At 40.6% G+C, this 20,544-nt stretch overlaps 4 protein-coding genes across 12 annotated transcripts in view; all 4 read left to right on the top strand.

Moving 5' to 3' along the window:
• Positions 1-20,544, top strand: part of LOC115427645 (protocadherin alpha-C2-like) — a 159,913-nt gene that overhangs the window by 62,135 nt on the left and 77,234 nt on the right. The gene's annotated exons all lie outside the window — the stretch shown is intronic.
• On the top strand, positions 711-13,276 carry LOC115427496 (cadherin-23-like). Its single transcript, XM_030146074.1, has 5 exons — positions 711-3,223; positions 3,943-3,946; positions 4,049-6,480; positions 7,284-9,713; positions 10,837-13,276. Exons 1-5 carry the CDS (start codon positions 834-836, stop codon positions 13,274-13,276), a joined length of 9,696 nt encoding a protein of 3,231 aa, XP_030001934.1. The 5' UTR covers positions 711-833.
• On the top strand, positions 14,444-16,837 carry LOC115427495 (protocadherin alpha-8-like). The gene has a single exon (XM_030146073.1). It carries the CDS (start codon positions 14,444-14,446, stop codon positions 16,835-16,837), a length of 2,394 nt encoding a protein of 797 aa, XP_030001933.1.
• Positions 17,663-20,086, top strand: LOC115427494 (protocadherin alpha-9-like). Its single transcript, XM_030146072.1, has one exon. It carries the CDS (start codon positions 17,687-17,689, stop codon positions 20,084-20,086), a length of 2,400 nt encoding a protein of 799 aa, XP_030001932.1. The 5' UTR covers positions 17,663-17,686.

Below are 20,544 nucleotides of genomic sequence, written 5' to 3'. Positions count from 1 at the left end.
GATACTCTAATGCCTTATGCATTACGTACTTGCTGTGGGTTTCGCACATTTCCATGATGTATTGTGAAATGATTTGATCTGTGCTTGTCATAGTTTTGTGTATTATTTTTGCAAAAATATTGCACGCTGATATTACGTAGATTTTACAACTCATGGAACAATAAAATTATAGATTAAAGCATGACGATTATTCTGTGTAGACGAGGTGAAAGGGGACTGGAATATGTATATTTCCAGTAACTTTACTTTAACCTAGCCACTCTGGTCAGTAATTTTTCAAAAGCTTCTGAAGTAAAACATAAACTGAAAAAAAAAAAAAAAAAATTCCAGTCAACTATCAGGAAGAAACACATATTAGGCATTATATAAAGGAAATTACCAACATACTGGTTTTATCCTCTTACTGTGACTGAATGAAAATGAATGAGTCATTTTATTTAGGTTAAATACAGCATAACAAAGACCGATTAACTTTCAGTAACCGAAAAAGGAATCCGCTGAATCTAAAGGCCTATTCTCGCTTGTGTGTGTGATTACCAGTGTATTGTTTTTAAGTGTCCACTTGGGGACACTGTAGACCATGACATTCTGTCTTTTTTTCAGCGGCTCGGGCTCCTCCCAGATCCATTTGATGATTTCGTTTCATACGCGACTGAAACAAAGAAATGTAGAGGACGCTGTGAGGAGGGCACGAGTATTTTCCTCATCGTATTTTTAAACATCCAGAAAAAACAAAAACAAACATTGGATGTTCTATGCTGTTACAGTACATTGTTTATTTTACTAGTATAATTACTCGGACATGTCTATGACCTTCCATCGTTGGTTGAAGTATGTATCTACCGAGCAGGACGCGCTCTTTGTGGATGTATCTCTTGGTTTTGCTGCTAAACCGCTGCTGGAAAGCGGTGTCTGGGCAGCTCTCATATTCCGTTTCTGAGGAGGTTAACCTCGGGACTGCTGTCGGAAATATTTCTAAAGATCTTAATCTCAATGTCCAGGAATTGGAGGCGCGCATGTTTCAGATCGTTACTGGATCAAAGAGGAAATATTTCCAGGTAAACCAAAAGACTGGTGTCCTATATGTAAACGAGAGAATAGATCGAGAGGAACTCTGCGGCGATGACGCAAAATGTACACTTAGCGTAGAAGCCGTGATTAATAATCCACTGAAGCTGTACCGTATTGAAATTATAATCCTAGATGTAAATGACAATTCACCGTCATTTCCGAGTACATCACAGATAATAGACATCACTGAGAGCACAGCCGTTGGGACAAAATTTCCGTTACAGCATGCAGATGATGCAGATGTTGGTAAAAATACTGTAAATACCTACAGGCTCAGCCAAAACGAATATTTCACTCTCGCCACAACCAAAGGGGAAATCGTAGTTCCAGAATTACAGCTTCAGAAAGTTTTAGACAGAGAAAAACAGTCTATAATTCAACTCACACTGACTGCTATTGATGGAGGAACACCTGCTAAGTCTGGAACAATGATCATAACAGTCAATGTGTTGGACGTAAATGATAATCCACCTGTATTCAGTCACACTCTGTACAAAGCCAGTGTCTATGAAAATATTAAGATAGGGACATCGATAATTACACTGAATGCCACAGATCTGGATGTGGGCCAAAATGGAGAAATATCATATTCATTCAGTAAAGTGGGTCGAGGGAAACAAACAGACATATTTGCGATAGATGAAAAGACCGGGACTGTCACAAATAAAAAGAACATAGACTTTGAGGAAAATACTGCTTTTGAGATACGTGTACAAGCAAGTGATGGTGCATCTTCTCCTTTAACTTCACACGCCAAATTACTGGTTGAGGTTTTAGATGTCAATGATAACGCACCGGAAATTTCACTCACATCACTGCTGAATACTGTTAAAGAAGATGCATCCATTGGCACCGCCATTGCACTTGTTTCAGTGTTTGATAAAGACGGAGGTAAGAATGGTATGGTTCACAGTAAAATTGCTAATAATGTCCCTTTTAAATTAGAGACAAATTATAAAAATTATTATTCATTAGTTGTAGACGGTCTTCTTGACAGAGAGTTTACACCACAATACAACATCAGTATCACTGCTACTGATGAAGGGAGTCCAGCTCTGTCCAGCACAAGTGTTATTACTGTGCACATCTCAGATGTAAATGATAACAAACCTCTATTCACAGACGGCATCATAAATGTTTATGTTAAAGAGAACAGTCCAGTAGGAGCAGTAATGAAAACAGTATCAGCAGTTGATGCAGACATCGATCAAAACGGTCATGTGAGCTACTCTTTTTTGCATAACCCCAGTGACTCAGTCCATCTGTCAGCGATGTTAAACATTAACTCAGAAACAGGAGATATAGTCAGTTTACAGTCTTTTAACTATGAGGAGTTAAAAACGTTTCAGTTCAAGGTTCAGGCCACAGACTCTGGTGTTCCTCCGCTCAGTAGTAACGTGACTGTCAACGTTTTTATCCTGGATGAGAATGACAACAGTCCCACAATCCTGGCACCTTATTCTGAACACGGTTCCGTTAACAGTGAGAACATTCCATATTCTGCTGAAGCGGGATACTTTGTGGCAAAGATCAGGGCCGTAGACGCAGACTCTGGATACAATGCACTGCTTTCTTATCACCTCTCTGAACCCAAAGGAAACAGCCTGTTCCGGATCGGAACCAGCACTGGAGAAATCAGGACTAAGAGGAGGATGAGTGACAATGATCTGAAAACTCACCCCTTGGTGGTGTTGGTTTCTGATAACGGAGAACCCTCCCTGTCAGCTACTGTGTCTATTGATGTAGTGGTGGTTGAAAACACAGCTGACATCCAGACTCAGTTCAGACATGTACCCATAAAGGAGGAGAGCTTCTCTGATTTAAACCTGTATCTGCTGATCGCCATTGTGTCAGTGTCCGTGATCTTTCTGCTGAGCCTCATCACTTTGATAGCGGTCAAATGTCACAGGACAGACGGCAGTTTCAGCAGGTACAGCGCCCCCATGATCACCACCCACCCTGACGGGAGCTGGTCTTACTCTAAATCTACTCAGCAGTATGACGTGTGTTTCAGCTCAGACACACTGAAGAGTGACGTAGTGGTTTTCCCCGCCCCGTTTCCACCTGTAGATGCTGAACTGATCAGTATCAACGGAGGAGACACTTTTACTCGGACCCAAACTTTACCAAATAAAGAAAAGGTAAGAAATTCGTACCATTTATAACTTATACTCTACACAGCTGGCTTTGAGCTACTGACATTGCATCAAACAATAGCAGTTAAGGTCTTACGAATTTTAATGTATAATAATCTGCTGTAGAAAGTAGTGTGCAGTACATTCTGTGGTTTTGTCATTTGGTCTTTACAGTCTTAATCACTTGTCATGGTGCTGAATACAAGTACTTCTATATGAATGTGTGACGTTTCCAGTAAGAAGAAAAAAATCTAAATGCACCGTATGAATCAGTTTAAAGCAGAGTTGAACAGTAGGTTTTCCATAGTGTGTTTTTAGGACAAATTTTCGTAACTGATCACTTAGTTTCTCAGCTAAGTATGAACAATACTCCTCATTCGCAATCCAGCGATATAAAGAGGAATATCTTTTAACTGTAACCAGTTGTTTTCTTTTATTTATATTAGTTTGTAAAACATTCTATATTTTGATCTGCATTTAGAAAATATAGTGTGAAAATAAACTTTAATTCGTTTTATGTGTTTATATGTACTGAATGATTTTGGTTTCTGCAATGTTTTGGGATAAATATGAATACATGCCGTGGCCCAGTGTTATGTTATTAATGAAGACTGTTGTAATGTTGAATGTCCACATGAGGACACTGTAGACCACGACATTTGGACTTTCTCTTCGTAGCTTAGGACTCCTCCCAGCTTTAGTAGATGACGTTGTATCTGTGTGCTTTGTTACAAAGAGGAGTCGGACGACAAAGGATGACTTGATTATGTTTTACAGAAAATGCCGGAATATTTCTCTGGAATACTTCTTCCCTGATATGTATGCCGGGGTTATTGTAATAGTCACTCCATTTGCCTTCACGATTCGTCGCAATGCGTGGAATAATGTTTTTACAGAGTAGAACGAGCTCTGTGTGGATCTACCTCTTGGTCGTGCTCCTTGATTTTCACTTGGAATTCGTGTGTGGACAGCCTTCATACTCTGTGTCCGAGGAGGTAAATGTGGGAACTTTTGTCGGAAATATTGCTAAAGATCTCGACCTCAGTGTCCAAGATTTTGAATCGCGCATGTTTCAGATCGTTTCTGGATCAAAGAGGAAGTATTTTGAGGTAAATCTGAAGACTGGTGTCCTCTATGTTAACGAGAGAATAGACCGAGAGGAGCTCTGCGGCAGTGAACCAAAGTGTTCACTTAGTGTAGAAGCGGTAATTAATAATCCACTGAAACTATACCGAATTGAAATTACAATTTTGGATGTAAATGACAACTCCCCATCATTTCTCAGCAAATCACAGGTAATCAATATTACAGAAAACACACCAGCAGGTGCAAGATTCCCCTTAAAATTAGCTCATGATGCAGACGTCGGTAAGCATAGTGTGAACACCTACAAGCTGAGCCAGAATGAACACTTCTCTCTTGCTACACACAAAGAAGCGACTGTAACTACGGAACTAGTCCTTCAGAAAGTTTTAGACAGAGAAAAGCAGTCTGTAATTAGACTAACACTGACTGCCATTGATGGAGGAACTCCTCCAAAATCAGGAACAATGGTCATAATAGTCAATGTTTTGGACATTAACGATAATGCACCTGTGTTTGGTCGAGCTCTGTACAAAGCCAGTGTCTTTGAAAATGTTAAGATAGGTACGTCCATCATTACCCTGAATGCTACAGATTTGGATGTAGGCCACAATGGAGATATATCATATTCCTTCATTGAAATAGAACAGGGGAAACGATCAGACATATTTGCGATAGATGAAAAGACGGGAACTGTCACAAATAAAAAGAATATAGACTTTGAGGAAAATACTGCCTTTGAGATACGTGTACAAGCAAGTGATGGTGCATTATCCCCAATGACTTCACACGCTAAATTGCTAGTTGAGGTTTTAGATGTAAATGATAACGCACCCGAAATTTCAGTCACATCACTGCTGAACACTGTTAAAGAAGATGCGTCCATTGGCACCGCCATTGCACTTGTTTCAGTATTTGATAAAGACGGAGGTAAAAATGGTATGGTTCACAGTAAAATTACTAATAATGTCCCTTTCAAATTAGAGACAAATTATAAAAATTACTATTCGTTGGTTGTAGACGGTCCTCTTGACAGAGAATTTACACCACAATACAACATCAGTATCACTGCTACTGATGAAGGGAGTCCAGCTCTGTCCAGCACAAGTGTTATTACTGTGCACATCTCAGATGTAAATGATAACAAACCTCTATTCACAGACGGCATCATTAATGTTTATGTTGAAGAGAACAGTCCAGTAGGAGCAGTAATGAAAACATTATCAGCAGTTGATGTAGACATCAATCAAAACGGTCAAGTGAGCTACTCTTTTTTACATAACCCCAGTGACTCAGTTCATCTGTCAGCCATGGTAAACATTAACTCAGAGACAGGAGATATAGTCAGTTTACAGTCTTTTAACTATGAGGAGTTAAAAACGTTTCAGTTTAAGGTTCAGGCCACAGACTCTGGTGTTCCTCCGCTCAGTAGTAACGTGACTGTCAACGTTTTTATCCTGGATGAGAATGACAACAGTCCCACAATCCTGGCCCCTTATTCTGAACACGGTTCCGTTAACAGTGAGAACATTCCCTATTCTGCTGAAGCGGGATACTTTGTGGCAAAGATCAGGGCCGTAGACGCAGACTCTGGATACAATGCACTGCTTTCTTATCACCTCTCGGAACCCAAAGGAAACAGCCTGTTCCGGATCGGAACCAGCACCGGCGAAATCAGGACTAAGAGGAGGATGAGTGACAATGATCTGAAAACTCACCCCTTGGTGGTGTTGGTTTCTGATAACGGAGAACCCTCCCTGTCAGCTACTGTGTCTATTGATGTAGTGGTGGTTGAAAACACAGCTGACATCCAGACTCAGTTCAGACATGTACCCATAAAGGAGGAGAGCTTCTCTGATTTAAACCTGTATCTGCTGATCGCCATTGTGTCAGTGTCCGTGATCTTTCTGTTGAGCCTCATCACTTTAATAGCGGTCAAATGTCACAGGACAGATGGCAGTTTCAGCAGGTACAGCGCCCCCATGATCACCACCCACCCTGACGGGAGCTGGTCTTACTCGAAATCTACTCAGCAGTATGACGTGTGTTTCAGCTCAGACACACTGAAGAGTGACGTAGTGGTTTTCCCCGCCCCGTTTCCACCTGTAGATGCTGAACTGATCAGTATCAACGGAGGAGACACTTTTACAAGAACTCAGACTTTACCCACTAAAGAAAAGGTAAGAAATAAGTAGAATTAAGTTTTTGCTTTGTATTATGTTTGTATTACGCGCAAGACACTTCAGCAGTATTTTTTCAATTACTGATACATTTTTAATTGTCATTTTGGTATTGTGGTTAAATGATTATAGCCGAGTTTATAGGCTGGTATTTGCTGGTTCATTTCATGTTCTGTTGCTAATGCACACTCAGAAGCAGGGCTGGCTATCCGTGGTTCTGTAGTTAAAAAAAAAATGCATTTCCATGTTATCTTTGGCAAAAAATATTGTTTGTTTTTGTTGTAAAATTTGACCACACCTTTAGAATTTTGATCAGTTTTCATTTAATTTTTTCGTCAGTTTTTATGAATTCAAGCAAAGTAACTGAAGCCCAAGTTGGAGCCTTAATTTTGACCATTTCATTTAATCTGTACCTTACATAACAAACAGTCCTACATAGTTTTAATCCAATTATTGTAAGAATTGTAAGAAGAAGATTGTAATAATTGTAATTCTTATGTTTGTTTCTAAACTACTGAAAAATATTAATGTGTTGCCCACTGCTTTACCATGCTGTTTGTAGTGTGATTGTGTTAAGATCCAATGCAATTATTTTAAATGTCCACATGAGGACACTGTAGACCACCACATGTGGATCTCTTTATCGCGGCTTCGAGCTCCTCCCAGATTGAGTGAATGACGACGTATCTGTGGGCTTTGTTACAAGCAGAGGTCGGATGACAAAGGCTTGCTTTCTTGGTTGTATCTGAACTGCTGAAATGGTTGTGTGGAATATTGCTCTGTGAATCTTCAGTTCCGGGTGGATCTAAAACAGATCAAATCAGTCTCTATGCTGTTTTGCGATTTATGGGATAATGCGTTTACCGAGCAGAACGGGTTCTGTGTGGATATATCTCTTGGTCGTGCTGCTGGATTCTTACTGGGAAGCGGTGCTGGGGCAGCTTTCCTACTCCGTATCAGAAGAGGTGAATCTGGAGACTTTTGTCGGGAATGTTGCTAAAGATCTGAACATCAATGTCCAGGACCTGGAGTCCCGCATGTTTCAAATCGTTTCTGGATCTAAGAGGAAGTATTTCGAGGTAAATCTAAAGACTGGTGTCCTCTATGTTAACGAGAGAATAGACCGAGAGGAGCTCTGCGGTGAGGAACCAAAGTGCTCACTTAGCATAGAAGCCGTGATTAATAACCCACTAAAACTGTACCGCATCGAAATTACAATCTTAGATGTAAATGACAATTCCCCATCGTTTCTCAGCACATCACAGATTATCAACATTACAGAGAGCACATCAGCAGGAGTGAAATTCCCTCTACATTCAGCAAATGATGCAGACGTTGGTAAAAATACGGTCAGCACTTACAGACTAAGTCAAAATGAGTATTTCACTGTCGCCACTCACAAAGGGGAGACTGTAACTCCTGAATTACAGCTTCAAAAAATTCTGGACAGAGAGAAACAGTCTGTAATCAGACTAACACTGACTGCCATTGATGGAGGAACACCTGCTAAATCTGGAAGTATGATTATTATAGTCAATGTATTGGATGTAAACGACAACACCCCAGTTTTCAGTCAAACTCTGTATAAGGCCAGTGTTTATGAAAATGTTAAAATAGGCACTTCTATAATAACACTGAATGCGACTGATTTAGACGCAGGTTCAAATGGCCAAGTATTTTATTCATTCAGCGATGTAGGCCAAGGGAAACAAACAGACATATTTTCGATAGATGAGAGGACGGGGACTGTCACAAATAGTAAAAACATAGACTTCGAGGAGAAAAATGCTTTTGAGATTCGAGTACAAGCCAATGATGGTGCTTCTTCCCCCCTAACGTCCCATACCAAACTGCTGATTGAGGTTTTAGATGTTAACGACAATGCACCTGAAATTTCAGTCACATCACTGTTGAACACTGTAAAAGAAGATGCGTCCGTTGGCACCGCCATTGCGCTTGTTTCAGTATTTGATAAAGACGGAGGTAAAAATGGTATGGTTCATAGTAAAATTACTAATGATGTCCCTTTTAAATTAGAGACAAATTATAAAAATTACTATTCATTAGTTGTAGACGGTCCTCTTGACAGAGAGTTTACACCACAATACAACATCAGTATCACTGCTACTGATGAAGGGAGTCCAGCTCTGTCCAGCACAAGTGTTATTACTGTGCACATCTCAGATGTAAATGATAACAAACCTCTATTCACAGACAGTATCATAAATGTTTATGTTACAGAAAACAGTCCAGTAGGAGCAGTAATGAAAACAGTATCAGCAGTTGATGCAGACATCGATCAAAACGGTCAACTGAGCTATTCTTTTTTACATAACCCCAGTGACTCAGTTCATCTGTCAGCGATGTTAAACATTAACTCAGAGACAGGAGATATAGTCAGTTTACAGTCTTTTAACTATGAGGAGTTAAAAACGTTTCAGTTTAAGGTTCAGGCCACAGACTCTGGTGTTCCTCCACTCAGTAGCAACGTGACTGTCAACGTTTTTATCCTGGATGAGAATGACAACAGTCCCACAATCCTGGCTCCTTATTCTGAACACGGTTCCGTTAACAGTGAGAACATTCCCTATTCTGCTGAAGCGGGATACTTTGTGGCAAAGATCAGGGCCGTAGACGCAGACTCTGGATACAATGCACTGCTTTCTTATCACCTCTCTGAACCCAAAGGAAACAGCCTGTTCCGTATCGGAACCAGCACCGGCGAAATCAGGACTAAGAGGAGGATGAGTGACAATGATCTGAAAACTCACCCCTTGGTGGTGTTGGTTTCTGATAACGGAGAACCCTCCCTGTCAGCTACTGTGTCTATTGATGTAGTGGTGGTTGAAAACACAGCTGACATCCAGACTCAGTTCAGACATGTACCCATAAAGGAGGAGAGCTTCTCTGATTTAAACCTGTATCTGCTGATCGCCATTGTGTCAGTGTCCGTGATCTTTCTGCTGAGCCTCATCACTTTGATAGCGGTCAAATGTCACAGGACAGACGGCAGTTTCAGCAGGTACAGCGCCCCCATGATCACCACCCACCCTGACGGGAGCTGGTCTTACTCGAAATCGACTCAGCAGTATGACGTGTGTTTCAGCTCAGACACACTGAAGAGTGACGTAGTGGTTTTCCCCGCCCCGTTTCCACCTGTCGATGCTGAACTGATCAGTATCAACGGAGGAGACACTTTTACAAGAACTCAGACTTTACCTACTACAGAAAAGGTAAGGAATTTAAAGAACTGAGTACTTGTATTATTAGTTTTTTATGTACAAGACACTGTGGTGCAGTTTTCTATAATTTTTTAAATGACCTGGATTTTATTTTATTTTTTGCATTTTTGGTTCAAGCAAATTGTTACAGCACTAAGATGGATCATAACCGAGGTTATGAGCTGGTATTTGAAGCGACGTGTCGTGTGCTGTCTGATCCAAACTCAGAAGCAGCAGGAGCTTTCCGTGGTCCTGAAGCAGTACAAACGCATTTTTCTTGCAATCACTGGCACTCCTTCTTGAATTTACCTCTTCAGACCACTTATCTTGCATGCTTTAAAATTGCATTATTGCATAAATTCACACAAAACCGCTCAATACAACACAGGTTGCTCAAAAGTTCATTACATATTTAGTGTAATCTATGCTTTGTACACCATATGATTTCTTTCTTTTTTTTTTTGTCGTTTTCACAGTTTAATGAATAATGTTAATGGAGTGTACGTTACCTTACAGTATTGTTCTGGCTATTCCTTAAGAGCCTAGATGAGCTATGAAGTGTGCATAAAGCTAAAAAATGTGTCAATAAAGGTTTCATAAAAACGTTTTATGCTATTAATGCATTTAGTGAGAGTTGGGGCTTCTTGGAAAAGAAAAAGTGAAAGCAAATCATACAATGGTATTACCGCTGTGAACACATCGGAGTGAGAACGGACACAGATTTGTGTGCTCTCAAGGTTCCGCTAAACCAAAGGTGAACACACTAACAGTGACAAGCAGGTTGTTTAACATTATACAACCAATAGGATTGCAGAAGTAAATAGCATGAATATCGCAATTACACATTATTAAAATGAAACCATGCCTAATCACGATACACACTATAGCTCTAAACTTTGGGTGGTTAAGATTGAGTGTAGTTTTGTTAAATGTCCACATGAGGACACTGTAGACCACCACATGTGGCCCTTCTCTTCGTGGCTTCGAGCTCCTCCCAGATTTACTGGATGACGACGTATCTGTGGGCTTTGTTACAAGCAGAGGTCGGATGACAAAGGCTTGCTTTCTTGGTTGTATGTGAACTGACGAAATGGTTGTGTGGAATATTGCTTCGTGAATCTTCAGTTCCAGGTGGATCTAACATAGATCACATCAGTCTCTATGCTGCTCTGCGATTTTTGGAATAATGCGTTTACCGAGCAGAACGGGCTCTGTGTGGATATATCTCTTGGTCGTGCTGCTGGATTCTTACTGGGAAGCGGTGCTGGGGCAGCTTTCCTACTCCGTATCAGAAGAGGTGAATCTGGAGACTTTTGTTGGAAATGTTACTAAAGATCTGAACATCAATGTCCAGGACCTGGAGTCCCGCATGTTTCAGATCGTTTCTGGATCAAAGAGGAAGTATTTCGAGGTAAATCTAAGGACTGGTGTCCTCTATGTTAACGAGAGAATAGACAGAGAGGAGCTCTGCGGTGAGGAACCAAAGTGCTCACTTAGCATAGAAGCCGTTATTAATAACCCACTAAAACTGTACCGCATTGAAATTACAATCTTGGATGTAAATGACAATTCCCCATCGTTTCTCAGCACATCACAGATTATCAACATTACAGAGATCACATCAGCAGGCGCAAAATTCCCTCTACATTCAGCAAATGATGCAGATGTAGGTAAAAATACGGTCAGCACTTACAGACTAAGTCAAAATGAGTATTTCACTGTTGCTACTCACAAAGGGGAGACTGTAACTCCCGAATTACAGCTTCAAAAAGTTTTGGACAGAGAGAAACAGTCTGTAATCACACTAACACTGACTGCCATTGATGGAGGAACACCTGCTAAATCTGGAAGTATGATTATTATAGTCAATGTCTTGGATATAAACGACAATGCTCCAGTTTTCAGTCAAACTTTGTATAAGGCCAATGTATATGAAAATGTTAAAATAGGAACATCTATAATAACACTGAATGCTACTGATTTAGATGAAGGTTCAAATGGACAAGTATTTTACTCATTCAGTGAAGTAGGCCGAGGGAAACAAACAGACATATTCGAGATAAATGAAAAGTCTGGGACTGTCACAAACAAAAAGAATATTGACTTTGAACAAAATACTGCTTTTGAAATTCGAGTTCAAGCCAGTGATGGTGCATCTTCCCCGATGACTTCACATGCCAAATTACTGATTGAGGTTTTAGATATCAACGACAATGCACCTGAAATTTCAGTCACATTACTGTTGAACACTGTAAAAGAAGATGCGTCCATTGGCACCGCCATTGCGCTTGTTTCAGTATTTGATAAAGACGGAGGTAAAAATGGTATGGTTCACAGTAAAATTGCTAATAATGTCCCTTTCAAATTAGAGACAAATTATAAAAATTACTATTCGTTGATTGTAAACGGTCCTCTTGACAGAGAGTTTACACCACAATACAACATCAGTGTCACTGCTACTGATGAAGGGAGTCCAGCTCTGTCCAGCACAAGTGTTATTACTGTGCACATCTCAGATGTAAATGATAACAAACCTCTATTCACAGACGGCATAATCAGTGTTTATGTTAAAGAAAACAGTCCAGTAGGAGCAGTACTGAAAACAATATCAGCAGTTGATGCAGACATTGATCAAAACGGTCATGTGAGCTATTCTTTTTTACATAACCCCAGTGACTCAGTTCATCTGTCAGCGATGGTAAACATTAACTCAGAGACAGGAGATATAGTCAGTTTACAGTCTTTTAACTATGAAGAGACAAAAACGTTTCAGTTTAAGGTTCAGGCCACAGACTCTGGTGTTCCTCCGCTCAGCAGCAACGTAACTGTCAACGTTTTTATTCTGGATGAGAATGACAACAGTCCCACAATCCTGGCACCTTATTCTGAACACGGTTCCGTTAACAGTGAGAACATTCCCTATTCTGCTGAAGCGGGATACTTTGTGGCAAAGATCAGGGCCGTAGACGCAGACTCTGGATACAATGCACTGCTTTCTTATCACCTCTCTGAACCCAAAGGAAACAGCCTGTTCCGTATCGGAACCAGCACCGGCGAAATCAGGACTAAGAGGAGGATGAGTGACAATGATCTGAAAACTCACCCCTTGGTGGTGTTGGTTTCTGATAACGGAGAACCCTCCCTGTCAGCTACTGTGTCTATTGATGTAGTGGTGGTTGAAAACACAGCTGACATCCAGACTCAGTTCAGACATGTACCCATAAAGGAGGAGAGCTTCTCTGATTTAAACCTGTATCTGCTGATTGCCATTGTGTCAGTGTCCGTGATCTTTCTGCTGAGCCTCATCACTTTAATAGCGGTCAAATGTCACAGGACAGACGGCAGTTTCAGCAGGTACAGCGCCCCCATGATCACCACCCACCCTGACGGGAGCTGGTCTTACTCTAAATCGACTCAGCAGTATGACGTGTGTTTCAGCTCAGACACACTGAAGAGTGACGTAGTGGTTTTCCCCGCCCCGTTTCCACCTGTAGACGCTGAACTGATCAGTATCAATGGAGGAGACACTTTTACAAGAACTCAGACTTTACCCACTAAAGAAAAGGTAAGGAATTTAAAGAACTGAGTACTTGTGTTGTATTTTTTGTTTTGTTGTATGGACGACACTGTGGTGCCATTTTCTGTAATGTTTTAAACAACCTGTTTTTTTTTGTTTTGTTTTTTTTCCCCAATTTTGGTTGAAGCAAATTTTCACAGAATTAAGCGCGATTATAACCGAGGTTATGAGCTGATATGGGCTAGTACATGTCATATTCTGTTGGTAATCTGAACTCAGAGGCAGCAGTAGCTATCCGTGGTCCTGAACGCAGCAGTATAAACGTATTGTACTTGCTGTCACCCGGCAGTCTACCATGAATTTTACCTCTTTAGACCACTTCTCTTGCACGTGTTAAATTTATGTTATTGTAATAATTCACATTAAATAACTCAATATTAGACTTGTTGCTTAAAAGGTCATTATATACTTGGTGTAATTCATACTTTATACACCATATGATTTTTTCCCATTGTTTGTTTATTCTTTTTCAAAATGTAATGAAAAATGTAATACATTGTGCATTACTTTACAGTGTCGCCGGTGTGTGGTTCTTATTTCTTAAGTGCCCAGATGCGCTATGAAGTCTGCATAAAGCCGACAAATGCGTCACTAAAGGTTCCATATCTCCTTTTTATGTGATAAATGCATTTACTGAGAGTTGGGGTTTCTTGACAGTAAAATGCATAAACAAACTATATCACGGTACTACCGAAACATTGGAGTGAGAATGCACAAAGATTTGTGTGCTCTCTAGGTTCAGTTAAGCCAAAAGTGAACACGCTACAAGTGACAAGCAGGTTGTTTAACATTATAACTAATAAGATGATAGATAGCGTGACTATCGTGATTAGACACTCTTTAAATGAAATCATGTCTGATCATGATGTACACTGTAGCTCCTAAATTTCAGGGTTAAGATCAAATGTAGTTTTGTTAAATGTCCACATGAGGACACTGTAGACCACCACATGTGAAACTCTTTATCGTGGCTTCGAGCTCCTCCCAGATTTAGTGGATGACGACGTATCTGTGGGCTTTGTTACGAGCAGAGGTCGGATGACAAAGGCTTGCTTCCTTGGTTGTATCTGAACTGATGGAATGGTTGTGTGGAATATTGCTTCGTGAATCTTCAGTTCTGGGTGGATCTAACATAGATCACATCAGTCTCTATGCTGTTTTGCGATTTGTGGAATAATGCGTTTACCGAGCAGAACGGGCTCTGTGTGGATATATCTCTTGGTCGTGCTGCTGGATTCTTACTGGGAAGCGGTGCTGGGGCAGCTTTCCTACTCCGTATCAGAAGAGGTGAATCTGGAGACTTTTGTTGGAAATGTTGCTAAAGATCTGAACATCAATGTCCAGGACCTGGAGTCCCGCATGTTTCAGATCGTTTCTGGATCAAAGAGGAAGTATTTCGAGGTAAATCTAAGGACTGGTGTCCTCTATGTTAACGAGAGAATAGACCGAGAGGAGCTCTGTGGTGAGGAACCAAAGTGCTCACTTAGCATAGAAGCCGTTATTAATAACCCACTAAAACTGTACCGCATTGAAATTACAATCTTGGATGTAAATGACAATTCCCCCTCATTTCTGAGTAAATCACAGATCATCAACATTACAGAGAATACACCTGCAGGAGTGAAATTCCCCCTGCATTCAGCAAACGACGCAGACGTCGGTAGAAATACTGTCAGCACTTACAGGCTGAGTCAAAATGAGTATTTCACTCTTGCTACACAGAAAGGAGACACTATCACTCCCGAATTACAGCTTCAAAAAGTTTTGGACAGAGAGAAACAGTCTGTAATCAGACTAACGCTGACTGCCATTGATGGAGGAACGCCTGCTAAATCTGGAAGTATGATTATAATAGTCAATGTATTGGATATAAACGACAATGCTCCAGTTTTTAGTCAAACTCTGTATAAGGCCAGTGTATATGAAAATGTTAAAATAGGAACATCTATAATAACACTGAATGCGACTGATTTAGATGAAGGTTCAAACGGACAAGTATTTTACTCATTCAGTGAAGTAGGCCGAGGGAAACAAACAGATATATTCGAGATAGATGAAAAGTCTGGGACTGTCACAAACAAAAAGAATATTGACTTTGAACAAAATACTGCTTTTGAAATTCGAGTTCAAGCCAGTGATGGTGCATCTTCCCCTAAGACTTCACATGCCAAATTACTGATTGAGGTGTTAGATGTCAACGACAATGCACCTGAAATTTCAGTCACGTCACTGTTGAACACTGTTAAAGAAGATGCGTCCATTGGCACCGCCATTGCGCTTGTTTCAGTATTTGATAAAGACGGAGGTAAAAATGGTATGGTTCACAGTAAAATTGCTAATAACGTTCCTTTCAAATTAGAGACAAATTATAAAAATTACTATTCATTAGTTGTCGACGGTCCTCTTGACAAAGAGTTTACACCACAATACAACATCAGTATCACTGCTACTGATGAAGGGAGTCCAGCTCTGTCCAGCACAAGTGTTATTACTGTGCACATCTCAGATGTAAATGATAACAAACCTCTATTCACAGACAACATCATAAATGTTTATGTTAAAGAGAACAGTCCAGTAGGAGCAGTAATGAAAACAGTATCAGCAGTTGATGCAGACATCGATCAAAACGGTCATGTGAGCTACTCTTTTTTGCATAACCCCAGTGACTCAGTCCATCTGTCAGCGATGGTAAACATTAACTCAGAAACAGGAGATATAGTCAGTTTACAGTCTTTTAACTATGAGGAGTTAAAAACGTTTCAGTTCAAGGTTCAGGCCACAGACTCTGGTGTTCCTCCGCTCAGTAGTAACGTGACTGTCAACGTTTTTATCCTGGATGAGAATGACAACAGTCCCACAATCCTGGCCCCTTATTCTGAACACGGTTCCGTTAACAGTGAGAACATTCCCTATTCTGCTGAAGCGGGATACTTTGTGGCAAAGATCAGGGCCGTAGACGCAGACTCTGGATACAATGCACTGCTTTCTTATCACCTCTCTGAACCCAAAGGAAACAGCCTGTTCCGGATCGGAACCAGCACTGGAGAAATCAGGACTAAGAGGAGGATGAGTGACAATGATCTGAAAACTCACCCCTTGGTGGTGTTGGTTTCTGATAACGGAGAACCCTCCCTGTCAGCTACTGTGTCTATTGATGTAGTGGTGGTTGAAAACACAGCTGACATCCAGACTCAGTTCAGACATGTACCCATAAAGGAGGAGAGCTTCTCTGATTTAAACCTGTATCTGCTGATCGCCATTGTGTCAGTGTCCGTGATCTTTCTGTTGAGCCTCATCACTTTAATAGCGGTCAAATGTCACAGGACAGATGGCAGTTTCAGCAGGTACAGCGCCCCCATGATCACCACCCACCCTGACGGGAGCTGGTCTTACTCGAAATCTACTCAGCAGTATGACGTGTGTTTCAGCTCAGACACACTGAAGAGTGACGTAGTGGTTTTCCCCGCCCCGTTTCCACCTGTAGATGCTGAACTGATCAGTATCAACGGAGGAGACACTTTTACAAGAACTCAGACTTTACCCACTAAAGAAAAGGTAAGAAATAAGTAGAATTAAGTTTTTGCTTTGTATTATGTTTGTATTACGCGCAAGACACTTCAGCAGTATTTTTTCAATTACTGATACATTTTTAATTGTCATTTTGGTATTGTGGTTAAATGATTATAGCCGAGTTTATAGGCTGGTATTTGCTGGTTCATTTCATGTTCTGTTGCTAATGCACACTCAGAAGCAGGGCTGGCTATCCGTGGTTCTGTAGTAAAAAAAAAAAATGCATTTCCATGTTATCTTTGGCAAAAAATATTGTTTGTTTTTGTTGTAAAATTTGACCACACCTTTAGAATTTTGATCAGTTTTCATTTAATTTTTTCGTCAGTTTTTATGAATTCAAGCAAAGTAACTGAAGCCCAAGTTGGAGCCTTAATTTTGACCATTTCATTTAATCTGTACCTTACATAACAAACAGTCCTACATAGTTTTAATCCAATTATTGTAAGAATTGTAAGAATTGTAAGAAGAAGATTGTAATAATTGTAATTCTTATGTTTGTTTCTAAACTACTGAAAAATATTAATGTGTTGCCCACTGCTTTACCATGCTGTTTGTAGTGTGATTGTGTTAAGATCCAATGCAATTATTTTAAATGTCCACATGAGGACACTGTAGACCACCACATGTGGATCTCTTTATCGCGGCTTCGAGCTCCTCCCAGATTGAGTGAATGACGACGTATCTGTGGGCTTTGTTACAAGCAGAGGTCGGATGACAAAGGCTTGCTTTCTTGGTTGTATCTGAACTGCTGAAATGGTTGTGTGGAATATTGCTCTGTGAATCTTCAGTTCCGGGTGGATCTAAAACAGATCAAATCAGTCTCTATGCTGTTTTGCGATTTATGGGATAATGCGTTTACCGAGCAGAACGGGTTCTGTGTGGATATATCTCTTGGTCGTGCTGCTGGATTCTTACTGGGAAGCGGTGCTGGGGCAGCTTTCCTACTCCGTATCAGAAGAGGTGAATCTGGAGACTTTTGTCGGGAATGTTGCTAAAGATCTGAACATCAATGTCCAGGACCTGGAGTCCCGCATGTTTCAAATCGTTTCTGGATCTAAGAGGAAGTATTTCGAGGTAAATCTAAAGACTGGTGTCCTCTATGTTAACGAGAGAATAGACCGAGAGGAGCTCTGCGGTGAGGAACCGAAGTGCTCACTTAGCATAGAAGCTGTGATTAATAACCCACTAAAACTGTACCGCATCGAAATTACAATCTTAGATGTAAATGACAATTCCCCATCGTTTCTCAGCACATCACAGATTATCAACATTACAGAGAGCACATCAGCAGGAGTGAAATTCCCTCTACATTCAGCAAATGATGCAGACGTTGGTAAAAATACGGTCAGCACTTACAGACTAAGTCAAAATGAGTATTTCACTGTCGCCACTCACAAAGGGGAGACTGTAACTCCTGAATTACAGCTTCAAAAAATTCTGGACAGAGAGAAACAGTCTGTAATCAGACTAACACTGACTGCCATTGATGGAGGAACACCTGCTAAATCTGGAAGTATGATTATTGTAGTCAATGTCTTGGATGTTAACGACAATGCCCCAGTTTTCAGTCAAACTCTGTATAAGGCCAGTGTATATGAAAATGTTAAAATAGGCACTTCTATAATAACACTGAATGCTACTGATTTAGATGAAGGTTCAAATGGACAAGTATTTTATTCATTCAGCGATGTAGGCCGAGGGAAACAAACAGATATATTTATGATAGATGAAAAAACGGGGACTGTCACAAATAGAAAGAACATAGACTTCGAGGAGAAAAATGCTTTTGAGATTCGAGTACAGGCCAGTGATGGTGCATCCCCCCCCTTAACATCTCATACCAAATTACTGATTGAGGTTTTAGATGTTAACGACAATGCACCCGAAATTTCAGTCACATCACTGCTGAACACTGTAAAAGAAGATGCGTCCATTGGCACCGCCATTGCACTTGTTTCAGTATTTGATAAAGACAGGAATAAAAATGGTATGGTACACAGTAAAATTGCTAATAATGTTCCTTTCAAATTAGAGACAAATTATAAAAATTACTATTCATTAGTTGTAGACGGTCCTCTTGACAGAGAGTTTACACCACAGTACAACATCAGTATCACTGCTACTGATGAAGGGAGTCCAGCTCTGTCCAGCACAAGTGTTATTACTGTGCACATCTCAGATGTAAATGATAACAAACCTCTATTCACAGACAGCATCATAAATGTTTATGTTAAAGAGAACAGCCCAGTAGGAGCAGTACTGAAAACAGTATCAGCAGTTGATGCAGACATCGATCAAAACGGCCAAGTGAGTTACTCTTTTTTACATAACCCCAGTGACTCAGTTCATCTGTCAGCGATGTTAAACATTAACTCAGAGACAGGAGATATAGTCAGTTTACAGTCTTTTAACTATGAGGAGTTAAAAACGTTTCAGTTTAAGGTTCAGGCCACAGACTCTGGTGTTCCTCCGCTCAGTAGCAACGTGACTGTCAACGTTTTTATCCTGGATGAGAATGACAACAGTCCCACAATCCTGGCACCTTACTCTGAACACGGTTCCGTTAACAGTGAGAACATTCCCTATTCTGCTGAAGCGGGATACTTTGTGGCAAAGATCAGGGCCGTAGACGCAGACTCTGGATACAATGCACTGCTTTCTTATCACCTCTCGGAACCCAAAGGAAACAGCCTGTTCCGGATCGGAACCAGCACCGGCGAAATCAGGACTAAGAGGAGGATGAGTGACAATGATCTGAAAACTCACCCCTTGGTGGTGTTGGTTTCTGATAACGGAGAACCCTCCCTGTCAGCTACTGTGTCTATTGATGTAGTGGTGGTTGAAAACACAGCTGACATCCAGACTCAGTTCAGACATGTACCTATAAAGGAGGAGAGCTTCTCTGATTTAAACCTGTATCTGCTGATCGCCATTGTGTCAGTGTCCGTGATCTTTCTGCTCAGCCTCATCACTTTAATAGCGGTCAAATGTCACAGGACAGACGGCAGTTTCAGCAGGTACAGCGCCCCCATGATCACCACCCACCCTGACGGGAGCTGGTCTTACTCTAAATCTACTCAGCAGTATGACGTGTGTTTCAGTTCAGACACACTGAAGAGTGACGTAGTGGTTTTCCCCGCCCCGTTTCCACCTGTAGATGCTGAACTGATCAGTATCAACGGAGGAGACACTTTTACAAGAACTCAGACTTTACCCACTAAAGAAAAGGTAAGGAATTTAAACAACTGAGTACTTGTATTTTTTGTTTTGTTATATGCAAGACACCGTGGTGCCAGTTTTTGTAATGTTTTAAACAATTAAATTTTTTTCCCCCTCAATTTTGGCTGAAGCAAATTTTCACAGAATTAAGCGGGATTATAACCAAGGTTATGAGCTGACATGTGCTAGTACATGTCATATTCTGTTGGTAATCTAAAGTCAGAGGCGGCAGTAGCTATCCGTGGTCCTGAACTCAGCAGTATAAACGTATTGTACTTGCTGTCACCCGGCAGTCTACCATGAATTTTACTTCTTTAGACCACTTCTCTTGCACGTGTTAAAATTATATTATGTAATAATTCACATAAAATAACTCAATATTAGACTTGTTGCTTAAAATGTCATTATATACTTGGTGTAATTCATACTTTATACACCATATGATTTTTCCCATTGTTTATTCTTTTTCAAAATGTAATGAAAAATGT

This window comes from Sphaeramia orbicularis, chromosome 10, assembly GCF_902148855.1.
Source record: "Sphaeramia orbicularis chromosome 10, fSphaOr1.1, whole genome shotgun sequence".
In the NCBI taxonomy this organism is placed as follows: Eukaryota; Metazoa; Chordata; class Actinopteri; order Kurtiformes; family Apogonidae; genus Sphaeramia; species Sphaeramia orbicularis.
This window is presented reverse-complemented; position numbering and strand designations above follow the sequence as displayed.

Coding starts and splice junctions, on each gene's coding strand:
- LOC115427495 (XM_030146073.1), top strand. CDS start 14,444: ATGCGTTTACCGAGCAGAACGGGCTCTGTGTGGATATATCTCTTGGTC.
- LOC115427494 (XM_030146072.1), top strand. CDS start 17,687: ATGCGTTTACCGAGCAGAACGGGTTCTGTGTGGATATATCTCTTGGTC.
- LOC115427496 (XM_030146074.1), top strand. CDS start 834: ATGTATCTACCGAGCAGGACGCGCTCTTTGTGGATGTATCTCTTGGTT. Junction 6,481..7,283: donor AAAGAAAAGGTAAGAAATAA/GTAGAATTAAGT, acceptor GATCTAAAACAG/ATCAAATCAGTCTCTATGCT. Junction 9,714..10,836: donor ACAGAAAAGGTAAGGAATTT/AAAGAACTGAGT, acceptor GATCTAACATAG/ATCACATCAGTCTCTATGCT.